Raw genomic sequence first — 22220 nt, 5'->3', positions numbered from 1 at the left:
AGAGGAACAATAGTCCTGTAACAGATGCTCGGCCCCCCCCACAGTGTTCTGATCTCATCGTTGAGTCAGTCTGAGATAACATGAAGAGACAGAGGACACTGTGGCAGCTTACATCCACAGCGTTACTAACAGTCTACCTGCCAAGAGCCTGAAAATACTATCTGTGAGTGCCTTGAAGATTTGGTTCTGTTTGAAAGCAAATAGCAGCCACAATGCCTGTAAGAAATTATGCTAAACGAACTATTTGTGGCATTATTTTTGAAGTAGCTTCACTTTACTTTAAGTTGCTAAATCCCTGAACGGCACTGTTTATCAGCAATTTAAATTGGAGTAAGATGAACATAATTTTAGAAGGTCGGTGATATATTTTTTTTATTCTTCTTTGGAGGCAGGCATTAAGAAATCCCATGGCATTACCAGAACCAACAATAATGCAATTTTGCTAATATATATTCATGTTGCCAAAACATGATGTATATGATTCCTCTGTGCCATAGAGCTCCATTATTGTAAAAAGCCACACAGTCAAACTCTGCAGCATGTTGCTTTATTATGATTATGATTCCACACTTTTGTTGAGTTAAACCGACTTACACCTTCTTGCTGATGGAAACACTGGCTCAATAGACCAAAAAATGTGTTTCAACCCAAGTTTTAAAATCGCACACCAACGAATATTTATTCCTACATGACATTTGATTAAAAAAAACTTGAGTGCCCAGCTGTTTAATTTAAACTACAAATTTGTACATTATTTTAGCTTTCTTTAGAAAACAGTGGGATTGGATTTGCCAGCAAACCGAGTAGAGAAACAGAAAAGTTCTGCCGCATTTCACGATTTATTGACATATGTTTTAAAATCAAAAGCGGATGTCGGTCAAGACAAAGCTATGTCCAATTCTGTAGTGTTATCATATAGGAGGGTTATTTTATTTTCTTAATTAGACATTTTATCTGATAGGTGGCCTTCCATTGAAAAACCGCAGCTAGTAAGCCAGTTAGAGAGCGATAATATCAGTCTCAGTAGTGTCACTTTTGTCCTTTGTTGTTGGGGCTTGACAACAAAGAATTTAGTTTTATGTTTGCTCGCTTAAAGCACCAACCCCCATTCAGTCAGCAGGTGAAAATGCCAGCAGGCGACGGGGGATTTTTACGAAAGTGAAGTGGGTGTTAAAATGCTAAGACAGATAACAGACTGAATGTGAAAACCAGAAAGCTCAGCAAGAAAGGCTCGATTTGATCATCAACACTTTCAAGTCTCTTTTTATACAATTTGTGCAAAGCAGTGCATTTGTGTGCACTGACACAACAGAAGAGAAGACCTGTAGAACTGAGAGTGTGGTTGAGTTAATGAATGATTACATTTTACACACAAGACCAAGAGCGCCAACTTACTCTGGGTGGAAAAAAGAAAAATCTTTCACATGCTGTTACTCTAACGAACCATCACAGAAACTTCCTTTCCAAAAATGGCTTCTTAATCACAGTGAAATTCTAAGCAGACCTAGAAGCCTCACTGAAAATAATTTTTCTAGCACTGGTCTCTGAAGACTCTGCCTAGTTCATTAAAGGGTGAAGCTGGAGAAGATCAAGGACTACTGTTTGTCTTTGCTTTCAGTACTCTGAAATGTTTTTTTTTTTTTTAGTTTTTGCATAAGTTCAGTGAAAAGAGCCAAAAATTGCCCCGTAAGAGGTGGGAAGATGAGATGTGATGAGGGGAACTCTTACATACTTGAGTCGTGCTGTTGGGCGTCCCCAGCCAAGTTGTATATCAGCAGATGAAAGTAGTCATCACTGCTGGATTACAAATCCTATTACATATGAATCAGACAATTGGAAGCCATGTGGAATGCTGGTATTCGTCTTAATCAAGAGGAATGTTTTCAAGTTCAACAGGGGTGCAGAAACCTGTGAAAAGATATCAGATTGTTTCAGACAGCTACTGTGTCAAGAGAGCGCCCTGTGCCTCTAATGCTGCTGTTTCTACTGCAGTAATTGTTTAGTTATGCACTAGAATGGATCTTTTTTCCATCTCCCTCATTACAGAGGCAGCTCAATCTATCCCTCAGCAAAAAAAAAAAAAATTGTGAGCAAGGAAAAAAGAGGCTTGAGTGAAATTGACTGAATTGAAATAAAGTCAATTACCCAGATGCTGTCCCAGTGCACGTATTTCAACAAGGACCCAACAGAGTGAAGCTGGAATGAAATTACGTTTTATAAATGCTCCCCCAACAGTAGCCTCTTTTGTTTCTCTTCTCTCATTTTCTTTCCTTGATACGTTTTCTTTTCTGTGTTTTACAAGTTTCCATTAAAGACTTCCAAGTCCATAACAATGCACAGCTCTGAGGCAGTATAATGGAGAACATTTATTATCTCTGCAGTGAGTTAGAAATATCTCTATGTATTACTGCAAAGTGGAGGAAGACTAATCACCGGCACTGCTAGGAAATCCTATGGGAGATCCTGTTCCAGTATCCTGTCCTGCTTTTTATTGTTTGTGTTATAAAATCTGACAGCAATCTGTATGTCTGTAACAAGATGCTCTGTATCTGGGAACACAGTTTTTCTGGTCAAGAATAGATTGAATGTGTGTGTTGTTTCTTGAGACAGCTTGTTTGAAAAGGCTTCTGAACTTTCTTAGATGTAAACATCCACTTTTTTGAATTGGTCTTCTTCCTAATATATAACTCCACACATCCCTTCTCTACGCCTTTAGGCTGGCAGTGTAGCATTCCAGAAGAAATCAAATTTGGCATGTTCTCCGAGTGCTGCAAGCAAATACACTCGCTGTGACTTTAGGTCTGTTCATTTCATGGCAACTCTGCAACACGAAGGAGCTTCAGTGATAGACTCAGATCTTTTGCTTAAATAAAAGTAGAAACACCACAAAGTAAAGACGCACTTCGTTGCATTCAGATGCAGGTAAAAATATCAAAAGTAAAGAATGAGCCCATAAAATCAAAACGCTATGGTAGAATGAAAGTACCTTAAAATTGAAACACAATGCTTGTAGAACTGCACTAAATTTGAGCTTGTGACTCGTTCTGGTTCCTTAAGACAGAAGTAAAAATGAACACATTGTTAACCATTTGTAAACCATAATCTACAGACAATGTGTGGAAATTTGTAACAGCAGTTTTTCTAGTCCTACACCTGCCATTTTGCCAGTTTCACTGACAGTGGCCTGCCAGGCTTCTGTTACAGTACGTGCACATTTATACTCACATACCAAGGATTCACAGTTCAAATGCAAATTCACTATGCTTGACTTTCTCCATTTACAAGAATCCTCCTGGCGCTGGTTCAAAACATTTCCACTTGGCAATTTACTGTACTGTATGTCTGCTTTTGTGTAGGCTGTATTCGATACTCTGAGTGTGTGTCTGCTTGTCCTCTACCATCACGTGTGTCTCCCCTTCCCCAACCTCAGGCCCAGGCCGAGGCTCTCAGGAGTCATCCCCTGGAAAGGCATGACAGAGCCCCAGTGTTTGGAAATGGCTGCGCTGGCAGCGATAAGCAGTTCAAAGAAGAGAGCGCATTAATGTAATTGGCTGCCAGCAGCACATTGGCCTCGTCGTCTCATATCCGCACGCGGTAACACACACTCACCACGCAGATTATTGGAGGGGAGTGTGCGAGAGTGGAGAGAGGATAGAGGGGATGAGAATGAAAGAATGGGGGAAGAGAGAGATGAAGGGAAGGGCAGATAGAGAGAGGGGAGGAGGAGTCAGGGTCCTCATTGTGTCGCTCATTAAGCCATGGGAGGCTCAGGGAGGCTGAGAGATGAGATGAGAGGTGTCAGAGTTAAATGTCAGGTCTGGAAGGGATGTGGCTGACTTCGGTGAAGCCTACACACATGCACTCACACACAACGGAGGTAGAGAGGGGATCCTTCACCGAATCTTCAGTCTCATATTATCCCCTCAACTTCTCCTCTCCACCTCACTCTTTAGCTCCTCTCTCTCTCTGCCACTCACCTAGTTTTGCCCTCTCAATTTTCCACCCATTACACCCAAATTACTGGTGTCATTGCGAACTGAATTGTTGCAGCCGGATAGCAGCATTTCCACTGAATAGCCCCAACCGCTACCTACTGCGGTGGAAGTGAAGGCTATTTCCTTCAGCTAATTTCCAAGTCTGTGTGATTGGAGGCACAGAGGAAAATGCCGGGTGGCTTCCTCCACTGTTAAGAAATGTTTTCACCAAAGGCGGTGAGCGGCTTTGAAGTTGAGACTCTCGCCCTTGTATTTCAAACATTCTCCTCTTCTGTCTCTGCCTGTGAGTTCTCTGCGAGCACTCCTCACCCCACTTTCTATTTATTTTCTTCTTTTGCGGCTGCTGCTCCGAGTTAAAATCTTGCTCTTATTTTTATTCTTATCCTCAGCTCTTTCACCCCTTTGATCTTGTATCTCCTGCCTTTTTACACTTGACAACCCTGAATGACCATGAACCCTAAATAGCTGACTTGCTGGTGAACATAGTGGAGCATTCAGTTGCTAAACGAGCCACATATTCCCTCAGAAATTGGCGGCAGCTGAAACAGATCTCAGGTCAGGTGACTGCACATGGATGCTAACGCTGGGCTGTAAAAAAAAAAAATGGGAGTGGGAACAGGGAAATGTAGATTAAAATGATCATGGAAACGTATTTTTAATTGTGTTTACAGATTATGTTGTTGCCCCAAAAAGTCTGACAAAAACAGTTATTGCTTCTTCAAAATTTAGAATACATTTCCAATAATGCCTGCGGCTCTGCAGCTAATAAATATTTTGGTTCAATAAGATCATCTACACAGAGAACATTTAGGAAGTGCAAGAACAGAGCATAATTTCAACAGCTATAGTAAGTAAAATAAACAGAACTTTAATTTGAAAGTTTACACAGAGACTACACTCTGCCATTCTCTGTAGTGGGAGACTCTCAGAATGCCTACACATTAATAAGGAAAGAAGCAAATATCTCATAGTACAGCAGAAAAATAATAGGGAAAAAAGTTGTGATGTGCAATTATTATAAAGAGCATGCAGGCAATTTTACTTGTTTTGGTTTTTTGTGATTTATCTTCATTTCTACTTTTATCCTGAGGTTGCCGATAAAGACAATATTTCTATCAGTGAATCTTATCTACTATTTGGCAGTCTTTTCGATTAATCTTTTGTCTTAAAAAGCTTACTACAACTGAACAGAAAGCATTTAGTCCGGTTTTGCCTTTTCTTGTGATGCATTATCAACAATAACACGTGTGTGTGTGTCTGTGTGTTTTCTCTTCAGCTGGTCATACATTGCACTAGTTCTGCCAAAACTTTGTACGTCATTACCACAGAGCCTTTTGTCTTTAGAAGCTTTTACTCTAAACCAAGTTAGACCCTACTGCAGCTGCCATTTTCAAATAATGTTGCCCTGAGTGCAACTAACCATTGACTAAAGGCTGAACATCATGATGCAGTAGTCATGTAGTATTGGAAGCGAGACACATTTGTTATAATGAAGCGGAGCAGTTTCGAAAAAAAAAATAAAAGTAGTGTAACTGGTTTAAAAAATTAGAAATGCATCAGTGTCATTGGTTGTGCTGACTAATAACAAAAACCCCTATTTTAATAACGCTTAATTCTTTTGTACATATGTTGCATCATGTTACAGTGCTTTTTTTTCAGGAAAATGTGCTGGTTTGCTGTGGATCACAAAAAACAGTCATAAATCCTTTAAAGTACACAACTATGAATTTCTCCAGGTCAACCCTTCAAGTTGGACCCGAAAACAGCCCACAAGAAGCTCCGTCTGTCCAATGACTGTCTGACCATGGAGAAGGACGAGAGCTCGCTGAAGAAGAGCCACACCCCCGAGCGTTTCAGCGGCACAGGCTCCTATGGAGCTGCCGGTAATGTCTTTATTGACAGCGGGTGCCACTACTGGGAGGTGCTACTGGGAGCATCCACATGGTAAGAAACACGCACACGAGTGCATTATATAAGCCTGCAAGGAGGCTTGGTAAACTGAAATATCTTTCTTTTGGGAGTTTAAATCTAGGCTGTTATGCAAACCTCCCCTCACACACATACACACACACACACACACACACACACACACACACACACACACACACACACACACACAACAGACGCACACCACACACAGTGTATACTCTTATCCTAATTATATTCTTTTCACTAATTGGCTGTGAAGTAGACCTCTCCGTGCAGGAAAGACCCAAAGGGCCTGTGCCTATCTTGTGTGTCCTCAGCATGAGGTAGCTTGACTATGCAAGTAAAGTCATTAAGGAGGACACTGGTTTCAGATCACTAATGTGCTCTAAAATGTTCCTTCCCTGCAGGTATGCCATCGGCGTGGCTTACAAATCAGCCCCCAAAAACGAATGGAGCGGCAAGAACTCATCCTCATGGGTGTTCTCGCGCTGCAACAACAACTTTATGGTGCGCCACGATGGGAAGGAGATGCTGGTGGAGGCGAGCCTGCAGCTGAGGCGGCTGGGCGTCCTGCTGGACTACGACAACAACTCACTGTCCTTTTATGATGCCATGAATTCCCAGCACATTCACACCTTTGAAATCTCCTTCCTTCTGCCAGTTGTACCCACTTTCATGATCTGGAACAAGTCAGTCATGATACTCTCAGGGCTACCTGTCCCCGATTTTGTCGACGGTGTGGCTTCAGATCTTCAAGAGCAACAACAACAGCAAATGGGCCTGTGCCGACAAGAATCGCCATACTTGACCGGGATGAAGACCTGCCACTGACTGGTGCGGTGACTGACAGGTCGATGGTGAGCTGAAAGGTGACGACGGCGTGACTGAGCTCTTCTCCAGTCATTGCGAGTGAACTGGTTACTTTCTTATGGATTTAGAAAGTGTTGAAAATATGCATACCAGTCTGGAAAAATGTCAGTCCTGTTAGTTTATGGCCATCCAATGTTTTTTGCAAGTCCATCAGTGAATGGGAACAAGGTCTCTTGACTGCAAACATCAGTAAAATTCATGCGATGCCCCGGAGTCAGTGACGGAGAGCTTTGATCAGTCATTAGGCAGGGCTGGACTCCTGGTTTTCAGGACCATTTAAGGTCTTCCGTTTTCATTTATTGTCCTCTTGATTTGACTCTAGGCAGAAGAGCAAGGTGGAAATCCTCATCTCAGCCATATAAAGTGTCAAAATGCAACATATGAGCAGTGAGATGGATTTTTGAAGCGATTTTAAAAAAAGAAAATACACGACATTATGTAGAGGAATTGCGACATTAAAATAACTGGAATTCAGCAACTCCAGACAGTTTAAATTGATTTTAATTTTCCACATTTCTGTTTCATTGAGCTTAACTGATATGAGAAGTAATAAGATCTGACACATTTTAAATGATCTCGAGTTAAATGAGAAGATCGATACCATTCTCATGTCTGTGCACTGCATATGAAGCTAGCTCCAGCAGCCACATAAGCTTAATGCATTAAGACTGAAAACTTTAACCTCCCAGCTCCATCACGTAAACCTCCTATAAGACCACAAAGTGTCAAATCGTCATTTCTCTTTTGTCATGGACTGACCAAACAAGTAAAATTGGTAAGATTCTGAGATGCTGCAAGAGCCAGGATAGGCTAGTGATGGCCTGAAATGAACAAATAAATCTTTTCTACTTTTGTGTACCAGGTGTACACTAGAACATGCAGCCTCCAGAAGTTAGCCATATACTTGCACTCAGAGTTGTACAAACGAACAAAAAAAAAAACAACATTTTTTCTGCTTTTGTGTAATACAAAATGAATTGTCAGGCATGTATGAAAGAAGTTTACAACCTCCAACACTCACTTCAACACTTTGAGACAGAGATTTGGTTTTGCTTCATGCAGCAAGGTTGTGACTGACTGATACATTTTCCACTCAGGGTGTGGTGTATTTACTGTAAACAATGCATGAAACACAAGTGTCACTGAAAGTTTAAGTGAAAGTAATTTATATTTCACAAGTTATGCAGCTGACCGCATAACCTTTGGGAGCAAAATGATGCATATTGCTTCGATATAATGCGTACATGCCATGCTAGTGTGACATTCACCCTCAAAACTGCAAATACTTGATGTATTTAGAGTTCTAGGTCCTGGTGTACTGACGCAATGCAACACTCAATGAACCAGTGTCCAGACACAAGAGTGGTATCGATTCTCTTTTATGCCTCAGGCCAGGAAAGTAAGATTTAATTCTTTAAATTTAGATGTATCTTCTTTGAGTCTGCTTTGCCAGATGTTGCCATTTTGCTAATTCAGATGAATGCTCAGTGTGAACTTTCTGTGGGTCATTACAGTAAAGTGGATTCCAAATATTCTGCTGCCACTGTTCATGTGTTGTATCCTTAGTGGCTGTCACTGTGGTTGTTGCTGAAGCCTTTTCCTTGATCTTCCTCCTAGAGTTGACCCATCGGTCCTGTTTGCATTGGTGGGTCACAGCTTCCGAGTGTCAGGAAGTGTTAACGTTGCTCCCAGATGCTGTATTAACAAGATCATAGGGGTAGATTTGCATCATGTGACTACTCGACTTGTATAATAAGAGGTTTATTGAATTTTAAAGGAAAAAAGGTGTTATTTATGACAAAGAAGATGGTTTACTTTTATTGTTAATCGCAACATATTCATGATGCACTTTTTAATTAACACTATTTCCCCTCTATGAGTATTAAAATAGATGGAGCTGAGTGGCAGGTTTGTACTGGGGAGGGAAAGTGACAATTACCACTGCTGCTGGTTGTGTTAGCTCACCTTTTTTTCCTGCACATCTTTACAAATGAATTTATGATCAGAAACTAATTATGATGATCATATTAAACACATAAAGTTTCTTGCAATAAAACACCGTTAAAACTTTGCAGTCGTCTTATCTGGTCACTCAAAGATCTTTGCAATAAAAAAAATACTTCCCTGCTGTATAGTCAACGGGGGTTTTTTTTTCTGTGCTTTGAACACAACCAGCAACTTTCCCTCCTCATTGCTCTTTTCAAAAGCATATAACGAAAGTATCTTGTTTAGAAAAGGGATGTGATTATGATGATGTTTATGGGATTTTTCATCACAATGATATGATGATGAACTAATAACTGTTTTAAGACGTTCACTCTGTTGTTGACTTTTTCAGGAAGGAGGGAGTTAACACTTAACTTTGCTGTCTGTCGCGACGTCATGGCATGATTGTGTTTTCCTCTGTGATTTGTTAACACACACACATGCACATACACACCCACACATGTTCCGTTTAGGTTGGCCTTGTCGTGGTAAATGCATGATACATTGTAGGATCCCACCATTCACTGGGTAGTTTAAGTAACTCTTTCAAGTTTGTTTAACAAATCTTGTCTTCAGTTTCTTACAACAGGCTTGACCTCAAACTCATTTTGTCCTCCATAACTATTTAAATAATAGCAGTTGCTGGAGCCATTGCTTGCTTTTTGTTTGGATTTGAAGGCCTCGTGTGGGCATCGGTGGTTTGATATTCAGGTAGCGGCACTGATTCAGACAATCAAATACGTGTGTGATAGGTTGGGATGATTTAAGAGTTGTTGCACAGGAAAAGTGCAGAGAGATTGTGACACTGGAAGCTGTGTTTGGGAGAAAAGATTATTATCATAGTCTTGACATGGAAATCCTTACACCTCGTGGCTATTTTCACTCCCTGAACTCATCACCAGGTTTGTGCTTGATGTTAACTGTCATCTAACATTTCTATTCTGACAGGCTGCGATTTCATTGTCTTAAAAAAGCAGGAAAGCCCCTGCAAACTCATACTTATTTCAATCATTTTCTCGTAGCTTTAAAAAGTAAACTCTCTGCAGAGGGAAAGCAGTGAGGATCTGACATGCAATGGCTGACAATATCTGTGCACCTTTCAACCTGCAGTGTTCATTTATGGAGACTGAATGATGCATCAGTCTTGATTATTTGATGAAGATATCCATTACAGTGATAATGCACTGGTCAGAGGTAACAGTGGGAGCTCCAGAATGAGGAAGAGGAGGATGTTTTTTTGTTGGTTTTTGTGGGGGGGGGTTTCCGTCAGGGAGATTACTGAATGTTACCTGATTTCCGGATGTCCATCCATATCCACCCAGTCTCAGAACGACCAAGTGTTGATTTGTGATCTGGAACGACAAGCTCAACTCATCTGTGCAAGTGTGCTTGGCTGGGTCACTGCATGATTACGTGACCTTGCTACAGGTTCGTAACTCTTTCCTTATCTTCATGATGGGGTTTTTTATCGAGTCAAACATATTCTCTCTTCTTTTTTTTTCTTTTTTTTTCTACAATGGAAAAAAAAACATGACAGAAAAAGTCACACAACATTTTCATTGCCACGCATATCAGATCGTTTGCAGTGCTCTTTTTTTTGTGTCACAAGTCAATACAGTAAAATATATACGGTGAATGATTTTCAATAGCTACCCCACTCCTTGTAGTGCAGTGTAATACCCTAGAGACAATGCAATAGATTCTCCTTTTGCTTTTCTGTTTGTGTAACTTGGGAAATTGTTTCCTTTTTTTGTTTGTTTTTTTACAACTCAAGAGAAAATGCGCTCCTCTCCTTTGGCATTTGGACCTTGATGAACAGCACAAAAAGAGCAGTTTTGCCTTCATGCAATGCTTTCTGTTTCCATAGATATAACTGAGATAATTTTAGCCAGAGAGGAATGTAAATCATAGGGGGAAATATATATTATATAAAGTTGTATAATATACAAAATATATATGATCCAATGTTATTTATGTGAATTTAAGTCCAATTAAAAGTCTGATCCCAAAACTACTCGAGTCAAGATTCTTCCTCAGTTGTGTTGCCACCAACTCGCAGAAGACACAGTTGGGAAATCAACTGTACTTGGCGTTGAAAACAGAATCCATAAGAGGGATCGAAATAGCTCCCGTGGCTTTATATTTATCATGCAAATGCGAGGGATATTGATTTTCTCATCTAATTCCCAGGAAGAAAGGCAACGCGCTTACTTCTTTAATATACTGGTGTTTTAATGTCCCAGCACTTGTTAATCTGGTTTATGAGGGCATAAAGAGGTACATCATACACAAACAGTGCTTGGACAGCTCACAGAGGACTCCAAACTCTGCTGTGTATTTTGTATACCAATTTAAAACACAACCCAAAGCTTTAAAAGGGGCCGAGCCCTGGATCGTATGATTGTACATTAAGGTTTCCAGGCTGGCAGGTCGTCCAGAGCTCAGGGTGAATTTACTGGGGTTGTACCCTCTTCGCCCTCATCTGTCATCACTGGCACAAGTTCCTCATTACTACATAGCACTACAAAGCATGGGTCTCAACACTGCCTGCAAGCATGGCACACTCATGCACTGACCCTGAAACGATGCACAATATGCTCACTTATTTTTCTTTTTTTTTCCGATGACGCAGTCGGACTGTTCTAACAATGTCATGAGGGAACCAGAGAATCTCAATTGCTTGAAACATTTAAAAGGTTATACTCATTAGCATATAAGATGATAAATAAAAATGTAAATGTAGAAACAAAAAATAATATGATGGTGTCACGCATGGGTTTTGGGCCTGGGATCCTCGTTTCTGCCAATAGCAAAAAAATCTTCCGACATAGGGTTGACCAAAAATGAAACGAAAGAAGCATGTACTGTTGTCAGTGCCAAGCTTCTAGAGACACAGAATACACACAAGACACCCTTATGTTGTTGTTTTGACTACCCAGAATTAGCCAGAGGCCAATGTAATGAAGCAGGATTTATGTTTAGCGAGGGGTCTTTAGATTTAACTCCAGTTTTCAGCCAACAATACTAGCTCCCAACTTACTGCCGTGGTAACTTCTACTGCACACCAAAACTGTTTCAGTCTGCAGATAGAGTGAAAGTCTCTTTGGAGAGTATTTTGTGCTACAAGCAAATTGAAATAGTCAACATTTCATTACTCTTTATTGCACTGTCTAACAATTTAAACTTCCACGATACATAAAATATAGACATAGCATCAAATTCTGACAAGTGAAGCCAATGCAGAAGTGATTTAAGCCTGCATTCTTTCTAATGACCAGCAGGGGGCAACTCTTCTGGTTGCAAAAAAAAAGCAAGACTATTGAAGTCAATGAGAAAGTGTTCCTACACCTTTCTTGATTTGTTACCTCAATAAATATCTTCCAAAAGAGTTTCTGACCTCAGTCACTATTTTTAAGTCAAATTCAGTACAGTATGCAACTCATTTTGTAAATGATGGTGTCATTTTAGAGTAAAATCAATGATAAAGCAAGGTGTGCTTTACTGCATCGCTATCTTGTGATTGACAAGTCACTGTCATATGGTTGCCATAGTGTCCTCAAGTTCTCAGTCAGATTCATCTTTCACACATCATATTCAATTTTAAAAAAACAAGAAGACCACCAAATTTCAAATTTGAGTCTTCAGAATCATACTCTACAAACCATCGGGTTATGTCACAGTGGACACATCAGTCTTTTACATATGGATATTTTCCCTAAACAGACACATTAAAGCACTAAACCCTTGTCGTTATTTACCTTATCAGATAAATACATGTGCTTACTTAGAAGTTTGAATTATTATTTTGTTCTTCATTGCTGCAAAGATTTAACACCACCAGGGTTGCCAAAACATAAATCAATTGTCTTACACTCCAAAAGGATACATCTAAGCAACACACGAATTTAAAGTAATATATAATTGACATTCATAGTCAGATCTACTTAGGTTTTTCATGATAGAGCAGTGATATTACAAGCCATTAACCTCTGCATTCACACAGTTGGCATTTCTTGCCAATTTTAATTCCTGACCTTGCCTGCAGCAGCTGTGTAACTTTTAACCTGTATTCTATTTCCAAACTCGTATTACTTTAGGGCACGTAGCGAATTCAAAATGATCAAAAACTTCACTTGCAAGTTGCACACAGCTGCTGTGTTCATGAACACCAACATTAAGCATCAGCCTGTTTTGGAGTTGGTTTAATCTTTCATATTGATGAGAATAGCTGCTTTCCTTCAGCTTTTGTATGCATTTGATGACTTTACAAATATCAGGAATGGGGAGTATAAACCCTGCTGTATGACAAATCTCCTAATACACAGTCCTGAAACCAGAGAATGTTGTTCAGCAAATTCTGAACTGCTACTCCTTCTTAAAAGGTGGCTTATATCCCTGAGGAAATGTAAAGATTGTCTACAGACTGACAGAGTTCATCCAGCAAAACTAAAATAAGTTCGTTAGTAGTAATTTCATTCATTGCAAGTTTCAAAATGTTCTCACTTGTTAATATTAGTTAAAGGTCTAATAATTATATAGTTCATATAGTAAATACATCTTTCTACCTATTAGCACTCAACATCATGACCTTCCAACTCCACCTTAAAAGTTTACATAAATCGTATTACATGTACACACACAGTATTTAGACCTGCTTTTGGAACATTATATTACATTAGGTTAGCCTTTTGTGCTGTTCTAACCCAGTTTGGGTTTGTGGTGATGGATTACAAGCCTCAGTGACTTAACAGCATCCAGTTCAGTCCACAGGTTTAAGTGCTGAGCCTTTGATTGGAGCTCCGTCTACCTTTCCATGTGTGACAGATTAGCCAGCAGGTAAATGCGATGCTCATTCTGCCTGGGCTCCCTCACAATGCTAGCCAGCTAGCAAGCAAGCAAGCCATTGGAGCAACCTGTAATTACATTTCTAATTGCAGAATAATTACGACTCCCTGTGTAGCTCGTTAAGTCATTTGTCACCAAAGCCTCTAATGTGGCGTACAACAACTCCCTAATTACAAAGACTGAAAAACTTCATGGTGGGAACATTTTACAACTTGTGGACCAAGTTTTGTCTGATACATATGTCATCAATTCACCGCCTGATTATCATCATAACTATTATCATTATCACCATTATTGATATTGTAAGCTACTATGCTTGTGTGCTTTGTCCACTGGGGATGCCAATAGAGAAAGCAGAGAAATTCTGATTATGAACTTCTGCTCACAACATGTGAGCTTAAATTTCCGCAGCATTAGAGATGTGGCCTTCTTTCACCTTTTGAAATACAGCAAGTTCAAGTTTTGTCTCCCTCTAGAGAACAGTGAAAGTCTAATGTGTACTTTTATTACCAGCAGGCAATAGATTAAAGTAATGTTCTCCCATCTAGTCTGCCAAATAAATAAATAAATAAATAAACAGAAGACAGTAGGTCAGGTTTATACCTCTACAACTCAGAGTTCTGTTGTGAGTTTTAGCGAAACACTTCTTTAAATTTTCTTTGCCCCATTAGCTGTCACATGACTCCTTTTTAAGTAACTGCCCTGCCTTTATGAACTGCTCCACAGTAACGTGCAGCAGGAGGACTGCGGATGCATTCCTTGAATGACAGGAACAAAACACAAACAAGACAACTTTTGCTGCCACATTTTTCTTCTTTTGGTAGAGCTACAGTCCCCTCGAGCCCTTGTGACAGACCACAGTATCTGCACAGATGAAACTGACTTTAGCTCTCTGTTAAGCTCCTGCCATGACAGCAAACAGGCCAAAGCACTGCCTGCTTCTTGATGCAAAAAATGTATCTCTCTGCCGTCCTGTGGTTAAACAGGACTTTATGCTGTGTGATTTTTGGAGTTTATTTCATTGTAAAGCTCAGTCAGTTGTATGAAATTAATGTTGCAGATGTCGGTTTTGTTGCTGCTGCAGCTTCTCTGGCATAGTTGGTATGAAATTATATACTCTTGATTGCTCATTCAAGACAGCAAATATGACAGCTCGATAAACAGTGGAGATTTTATTAATTCATTTATTCATATTTTATTTGAAAGGGACATATATATATATTTAAAGACAAACTGAAAACAGAGCGCATTAATCAGAAAATGCACACACACACTGCTGCCCCACAGTGTCCCATTGCCACATTATTAAGCTTAATAGTGTTTCCTCCAAACTCATCAATAACCTAATAAATTGTGCAAACAGTCGTTAGCAGAGCAGTGCACACCCACAATCACTAGGCTATTAGCATATTTTATCCCTTCCTCAGCTTTTCGATACACAACGCCCGATGTAGAAAAGAGGTGAGACTAAATGCAAGGGGGGCCAATCACTGCAGCGTTTGTCTTTCCAGCAAGCCAGCGTTTTCTCTCCAGTATTAAAATGTGCTATTACCATTCACTTAATTCTAGCCCCCTTGACAAAATCCAGCCAGATTTGTCGTCAGCTGTGAAGGGCCATCTGTGTGTGTCAGCGATGTGTCAGTGCAGTCCGGGTCTGTCAGAGCTACAAATGCACAGCTGGATATAATGAACTACAAATCTGCATCAAGCCCCTGGCACTGTTTCACCATCACACACCTGCTCCAGCTGCACCTAAATTACCTGCCCAGAGTATAGCACTACCCCCCCCCCCCCCCCCCAAAAAAAAAAAGACTAATTTCATTACCATCTGCTTAGGAGAAAAGCAGACACTTTATTTAAATATGGCTGAATTAGAGACTGAACTGCTTTCAAACGGGAGACTTTGACAGTGTGTGTAGAAGTGCAAGTGTGCCCAATCCTGAGTGTGTTTTCTGTGTGTACTCGTGCCTGCTTGTATGTGGGTGGTTGCACGTGTCTCGTACTAAGGTTGTTTTCTTTTCTTGGCTTCATTTTCAACCACTTAACCTTTGCTTGAGAAAATTCTTTAGAGACTGATGATCCTTTTCCTTTTCCTCAGAGTGCATGAAGCGTTAAAAACAGAAAAAAGCAACATCACGCAATAAATCAAAGATGAGAAAAACAGAGAACAAAGATCAAAGTGAAGTGATAAAAATGAGTTGCCTCTGGACCTGTTGAGGCAGACGGAGGCTGCCTTTACCTTTACTAAGTGAGGATGAATTAGACCACCATGGAGGAGAGAGCAAAGCTTGGCTCCCTGCCTGTGGGTTGATGGAAGAGAGCTATGAACTCTGGGAAATGAGGGTCTAAACAGGCTGTAGATCACTGAGCCCACTGGCTCTGTCTCTATCAGACACAGCCTCTCCCTCGCTCAGACTCAAACACCCAGGCACACTCTAGCACTCCCACCGCACATAGTCAATATCTAGATTAATCTCTGAGGGTGGAATCAATCAACAGACCCGGTGGCATCTCAGAGAGCCCTGGAGGCTTGATGGTCCTGCTGAAAGAGAGTGATATGTCCAGGTGCTTTAGAGAGATCTCAGCAGAAATCTCTTCCCCTCCATCTTTCCACATGAAGATGACAGGGTGTTTCATAGAGATATTGTTACTCACTGACACACTGATGAACGATCTGTGGAGAAAATGTGGGTGGGATGGGAGTTAATGGGTTCATTTTCTCTCTTCTTGACCATTAGTTCTAATTTTCTTTCTTTCTTTTTTTTTTATCCTTTTTTGCGGTTAACACTCTTGCAGCCCTACATTGTAAGCCATCAAATTGGCTCATAGCACAACAAAATAACAGGCTGATATGTAATTTTCCTTCTTATACTATCACTATAATGGGCCCAACTGCACTATTATTTATTTCTAAATGTTTACTTTTGCCTGTGAGACAGTGCTTTTGCTTTTAATGATCATACTACAAGCAACATTAGCATCAAGAGAATATATAAGACACCTTTTGCAAAATTCAACAAGTCATCTGGGAGTATTTTTAAAAGCCAGCAATATAACATGAGCTTCATTCAGGAGTGATCTAAAGTGCTGTGGTGTACGTACATGGAGTGTGTCACAGCCACACATGTGCAGAGTCACAAGGAAACTATGTGACACTGCATTATCAACATGTCGCACACGTTTTGTGTCAGTTGGTCGATGCACATTTGCAACTTCTTCATAGGCGGCGACCAGGCGAGGAGAAGAAAACATCGTCGTGCCAGTCAGCAGTCTGTGATGAGTCGACTTTTATGTTAAGGATTATCAAGTCTTAGTCTGACATAGGCAGACTGTTCTCTTTTGCTGTCACAAGCTTTGGCTTGTTAGTATTTTTTTAAACCAATCACAGTTTACTTGGATGTAGCAAACCTCAAGATTCAGCAACATTCCCCTCAAAACATTCATGGAGGGATTCTTGTGATGGAACATTTGCACACAGGGAGGTGAGCACTGTCAGTAAAACGTCTAACTCACCCTAAAACCTAGCAGTGCTGCCTCACTGCAGATCTTCTGCAAAATTCTAAATTTTCATTGTGGTAAGTTGATCACCCACATATTGTTTTTCTGTCTCATAGTGAAGGGAATTTTGAAAGTGATAACACAGAAATCTCCTCTTATTTTGCTACTTTCAGCCTCCTCATCTCCTCCAGCTGGAGACAAAGGGCGTCTCAGTTCCTAAAACTGTATGACCAGAAGTGATTATCCAGGATCAAGGAGGCTTGCCGGAGGAGCTATGAGCAAGGATGCACAGTAAATTTCCAATGTATGATTGATGAAGTCTTTCCACAACTGTGACAAAGTCCCATCCATCCATCCATTCTCTATACACCGCTTTATCCTCACTAGGGTCACAGGGGGTGCTGGAGCCTATCCCAGCTGACTCGGGCGAAGGCAGGGGACATCATGGACAGGTTGCCAGTCTGTCGCAGGGCTGTGACAAAGTCCCACACGTAATATTTAATTGACTTTAAATTAAAACAAAACAAGGATGTCTCATTTTGTTAAATGACCTTTAACTCGACTCCTCGTGTCATCCTTGCGTCCTTTGCTCACATCTCTTGTAGGAGGGACCAAGACAGGAGGAGAGGAATCAAGAAAAAGAATTGAGGTGGTACATAGCAGAAGGGCTGGAAGAAAGCCTCCTGAGATGTGAAGCCAATGGCAAACTTCTACTCACAATCTACATCCGGTAAGCCAGACCACATTATTGCTGATGAGAGGAGGGGTCTGCAGCTACCATTTAGAGAGGAAAGAGCAGGTTTTACAATGGAGGCGCTCAGAGTTGCCAAGATCGGTCAAACTGCTTCAAGTCAGGAGTCAAGAGCATTTTCTTTGGTTTCTTCAACAATCACATGGTTTTGCATCAGAAATTCAATGTGAAGTCTGATGGGGTAACAGTTAAGACAATCTGAACAGCGGTGCAATGGCATGTGGGTGCTCTGTCCACTGTGCATCCAGTTGCAGTATGATGCTCATGCATGTGTTTTTGGTCATAACAACACAACTGTTGCTCTTCACTCACCTTATTTGCCAGATGTGGCTCCCTGTGACTTCTTCCTGTTCCCTAAATTTAAATTCAAGTTTAAGGGTTGCCATTTTGACACTTTGCTTGTCACAGATGAGGCTTGGCAGGCTTTGGGGTTTGCAGGGAGTGTTAAAAGTTTCGACCCAAGGAGACAACTGTGGTCTGCATGTTGTCCAATTTAAAATTAGATTTTTATGAGCACAGTCTAAATATCATGAATAACAAGTGACAAAATTACTGACAAATCAGTGCTTGCTGGCTAAATGAATAGCTCTCTTTTATCTAAAGCAGCCTGTAATGAAGAAGTCATTGTTTAGTGAAAAATGTGACATTAATCCTGCACTGTTATGGTTATGAATGCTGTGCAAAAATGAAAAGCATGACAGTTAACGAAGTGGGCTTGACAGTCAATATTTTATCTTCTCTCTCTGCGTTTTTTTAAAATCTTAATATCAAAACATTACATTTTTCCAGACTTCATACACCTAACTGTTACGTTTAATGGCCTCTACTGGTTTATATGAGGTGTCTGGGAAGTATAAAATGATTCAACTATCAATTACCCATTATTTTGTCAGCTGTGTTCCATAAAAGTGGATCTGAAACACCTACTGGTGAGCCTCACTTGCAGTCCGAGTGCAATGTTTTGACCAAGCTGTCCTCAAGATTGAGTGCTTCTATTTGGATGAAACAATCAAGAAGAGGTTTTGGTTAAGCTAGAGAGGAGAGAGTCTCAGAGGAGCTCTTCATCATCCCCTACAGCCACTTTCACAGGTTAATGATTCAAGAAAATACACTCAGGTCGGTCTTACAGAGGATCTGGAGGTTGCAGTTTACAGTATATTTTAAAATGGATGACTGGAGATAAAAACATTGGCAAAGTCAGTATTTGTGCATACGCTCCAGTACATTATTGCAGAAGGATAGTGAGGATCTTTGGAATAACCTTTGTTCAAGTAGCTTATACAGAGCAGCAAATGAAAACGTTAGACCTCCACAGTCAGTTGTTAACAACCTCTTTCTGCAGAATAAATTTCCATTGAGTGACCATGGTATGGAGAGCAAATGTGGACTGATTTAGAGGTTAAGTGCTGAGAAGTTAGCTTTGTTAGCGCATCTTTTGCAGCAAGCAATTACAAGCAATACAAAGAAGGCCCTTTTCTGGAACTGTAAGGCTTTAGGCACATTAACGCAGTTTAAGTGAGTGATTGATTATCTAAATCCCACAACATAACTCTTTCTCTGTGGAGAGATCCCAACCAAGAGCAAAAGCAGCTTGATAATTTTGTGTAGTGAACCATGATGACTCTTTGATCCATGCATATCTGATTCATGCACCAGCAGCCACTACTATTTAAATGATGCTCTGCATTATCATTAATATCAAGCTGTCTCCTCTCTTGTCTTCCCTCATCTTTGATATTTATCAAGCCATCTTTCATGCTGATGGAAGCCCATTAGCCGCAGATGCTTTCAGGTTGACATGCTGACTTAATTGGATACAGCTCATGATATAAATAACTGTCCTTGACCCCATGTCTTCTCTTGTCAGGGTTAGAGATGCTCTCTGGTAGGGGTGTGCTGTAAGGAATGAAAAATAAACACTATGGACAGATAGCAGGGCCAATAAAGTAAGATTTTTCTAATGACAGATCTGCAAGATTTCGTAAAATGGTGATATATATTTCATGTAAGGCAATGCAACACTGGTTTTAAATCAATGAATCATGCAGGAGGTTGTGTCATGGCCTGACATGTACGGCTGCTTCTGGAGCTGGGATCACTGATCTTTATTTATGATGGAACAGATGATGCCGACAGCAGCAACAGCAGGAGGAAGACTTCAGCAGAGATAGAGAAATTTATTCTGGCTATGTACAAAGCATTTTCCCCTGATCGTGTTTCGCTGAAAAATGACTGTATAATATAGCAAAATATATATGTATGTGTAAATAGTATGCAGTAAAAGCTTTTTAATAGTTTCATTTAACATCTTACTAGTATTTTACAGAATTTCCATATGTTTGATAAGTTACAGAAAGAACTAGTAAAATCACATTAAAGTAAAGTAGTATTTACATGTTAACTGTAAAAAAAAAATCAAACTTTAAATAACATCCACATCAAAATCAGAGTTTTGACAAATGGTGATTCATTTGTTGATAACATTTCACCATGAAAATATTTTCAAACATATGATGTTAGGCTATTGAAAGAATTAGATAAATATCTAATAAAATCATAGAACAAAAATGGTTGTAATTTCTTTGACTAAAACAAAACAAAACCAAACTTAAACTACTCACAATGTCCACATCAATATCTGAATAATTACAAAAAGTAAATTGTTCTTTCAAAATGGTAAGTTGTAAGTGGTCAATGTGTCACCTTAAAATTACAGTTTTTACTGTATTTGAAACTACTAAAATATTATTATTTTACAGATATTGCAAAAAACATTTTAAGCATATTTTTAGCATTTTTTCTGGCACCATTGCAGCCAGACTTTAATGAGATTATTTATTACAATGTAGCATCTGAACATAAGAGTGTCTGACTAATATGTTGACCTATTTTATCTGTTGTTGTTTGTTGCTGTTGTTGTCATACAGAACACAATACAGGACAGATACTTGGGATGTTTTAGAAACGGCAATCATCACACAGTTTGCCCACCAGAGCTGCTCCAACTCCATTGTTGCCACTCTCGCGCTGTCTGCAGACATGTAGCAGAGTACATATCACAGCCGAGGAGACGGCGGTGCGGAGTGAAGTGGTGTCATAATAGTTTGTGCAAATTTTGCAGGAATGTTGATAAATTTATTCCTTCATTTTCCTTTTTCAGTACTACGATAACATGTACATGGTATCGGCCAAATTAAAATTAAAAAAATAAGAAACTTGCCATTTGTTAGACTGTAGGACATAATAGAACTTTAAATGGCTAAAGGCCAGATTATTTACTTCAAGAGTTAGTGAAGACCAATTGCTAAGTCTAAGATTCGTTACATTCGCTTGTCAGGGCTCCCTCCTCACCCCCGTCCTTCCCACCTGACATCCCAATAGCCCCCTTTCCCATCTGGCTCCTCTCTTCCTCTCCCTCTCATGCTCCTCTCTCCCACTCCTGCTCCACTCCCACTCATGCTCCCCTCTCTCTCTCTGTCCCCTCGGTTTCTCTGTCTGTCCCTCCCTCTGTCTCCCATCTGTTCCTCTGCCCTGGCTCTCCCTCTGTCTCCTCCCGGTCCTCCCATCCTCTCCACTGCCTCTGCTCCTCCCCAGTGTGACACCTGAGTGGAGTGCAGGCTCACACCTGCCTCCACTCAGGTAATCAGCCTTCACCGCGGGTCCCGGACAGCTGAAGGACATCGACCTGATTACTCTCCACTGCATAGAACCGGCTCATCTTTGCACTCCCTGCAGATTGTTGAACAAGACTCCACAGTCAGTTCTCGCTCTAGCATCTTGAAGTCTGTTTATTTTGACACTTTTACACTATTTCTCTCCTGCCTTTACCTAGACCCAGCTGTCCGGGACACCCCTCCGTCCAGAACCTTATCTGTCCGTCCCGCACCCTTCGGCACCGGTACCCCCCTTCTGGACCCCATTTTCTCCTGGAACCCTTCCTGAACCCTGACGGCTTCCTCCCAACCACCCAGAGACCCACAGCAGCAAGCCTGCTGCTCGTCACCTCCCGGAGCCTCCTGAACCACCACTGGCAAAGACGTCAGCCTCTGCCAGCCAAACGGACACCTCGGCCCCCCGGATCGTCAGAGGCCGACGTCCTGCCTCCTCCAATCCCCGACTCCAGGAACCATCCGGCCAAAACACCACTCCACCAGTCGCTTTCCCGCTCCTGCATCCTGACTCCTCTCACCCTCTGCCATAACCCACCTCCCCAACAATAAAGCACATTCTCTTTCCACCCAGCCTTGGTAGTGTGGCTCTCTGCTCGGGTCCAGCCTGCTAAACCGTGACGTCGCGAGGTAGACAGAAACTTGACATCAGAGTCTGTTAATGTTGCCTCAGACTCC

At 40.8% G+C, this 22220-nt stretch overlaps 1 protein-coding gene and 1 long non-coding RNA gene across 6 annotated transcripts in view; both read left to right on the top strand.

The window, feature by feature from the left end:
- The window catches only part of mid2 (midline 2), a 154037-nt gene extending 143243 nt beyond the window's left edge, over nt 1–10794 (top strand). For all 5 annotated transcript variants that reach the window (XM_022188985.2, XM_051954265.1, XM_022188973.2 and 2 more), the window contains 2 exons: nt 5732–5939; nt 6332–10794. In XM_022188985.2, coding sequence (XP_022044677.1) covers nt 5732–5939; nt 6332–6755 — 632 coding nt within the window. In that variant the 3' untranslated portion in view covers nt 6756–10794. The remainder of the gene's footprint in view (nt 1–5731; nt 5940–6331) is intronic.
- Nucleotides 10795–15456: 4662 nt separating this feature from the next.
- On the top strand, nt 15457–18377 carry LOC127535708 (uncharacterized). The gene is made up of 3 exons (XR_007944569.1): nt 15457–17427; nt 17511–17614; nt 17729–18377. It is a non-coding gene; the product is annotated as an uncharacterized LOC127535708 (long non-coding RNA).
- Nucleotides 18378–22220: the final 3843 nt, after the last annotated feature.

The sequence above is a fragment of the Acanthochromis polyacanthus genome, chromosome 10 (genome assembly GCF_021347895.1).
Source record: "Acanthochromis polyacanthus isolate Apoly-LR-REF ecotype Palm Island chromosome 10, KAUST_Apoly_ChrSc, whole genome shotgun sequence".
NCBI lineage: Eukaryota > Metazoa > Chordata > Actinopteri > Pomacentridae > Acanthochromis > Acanthochromis polyacanthus.
The sequence above is the reverse complement of the archived record's forward strand: the minus strand, read 5'-3'. Positions and strand labels throughout refer to the sequence as shown.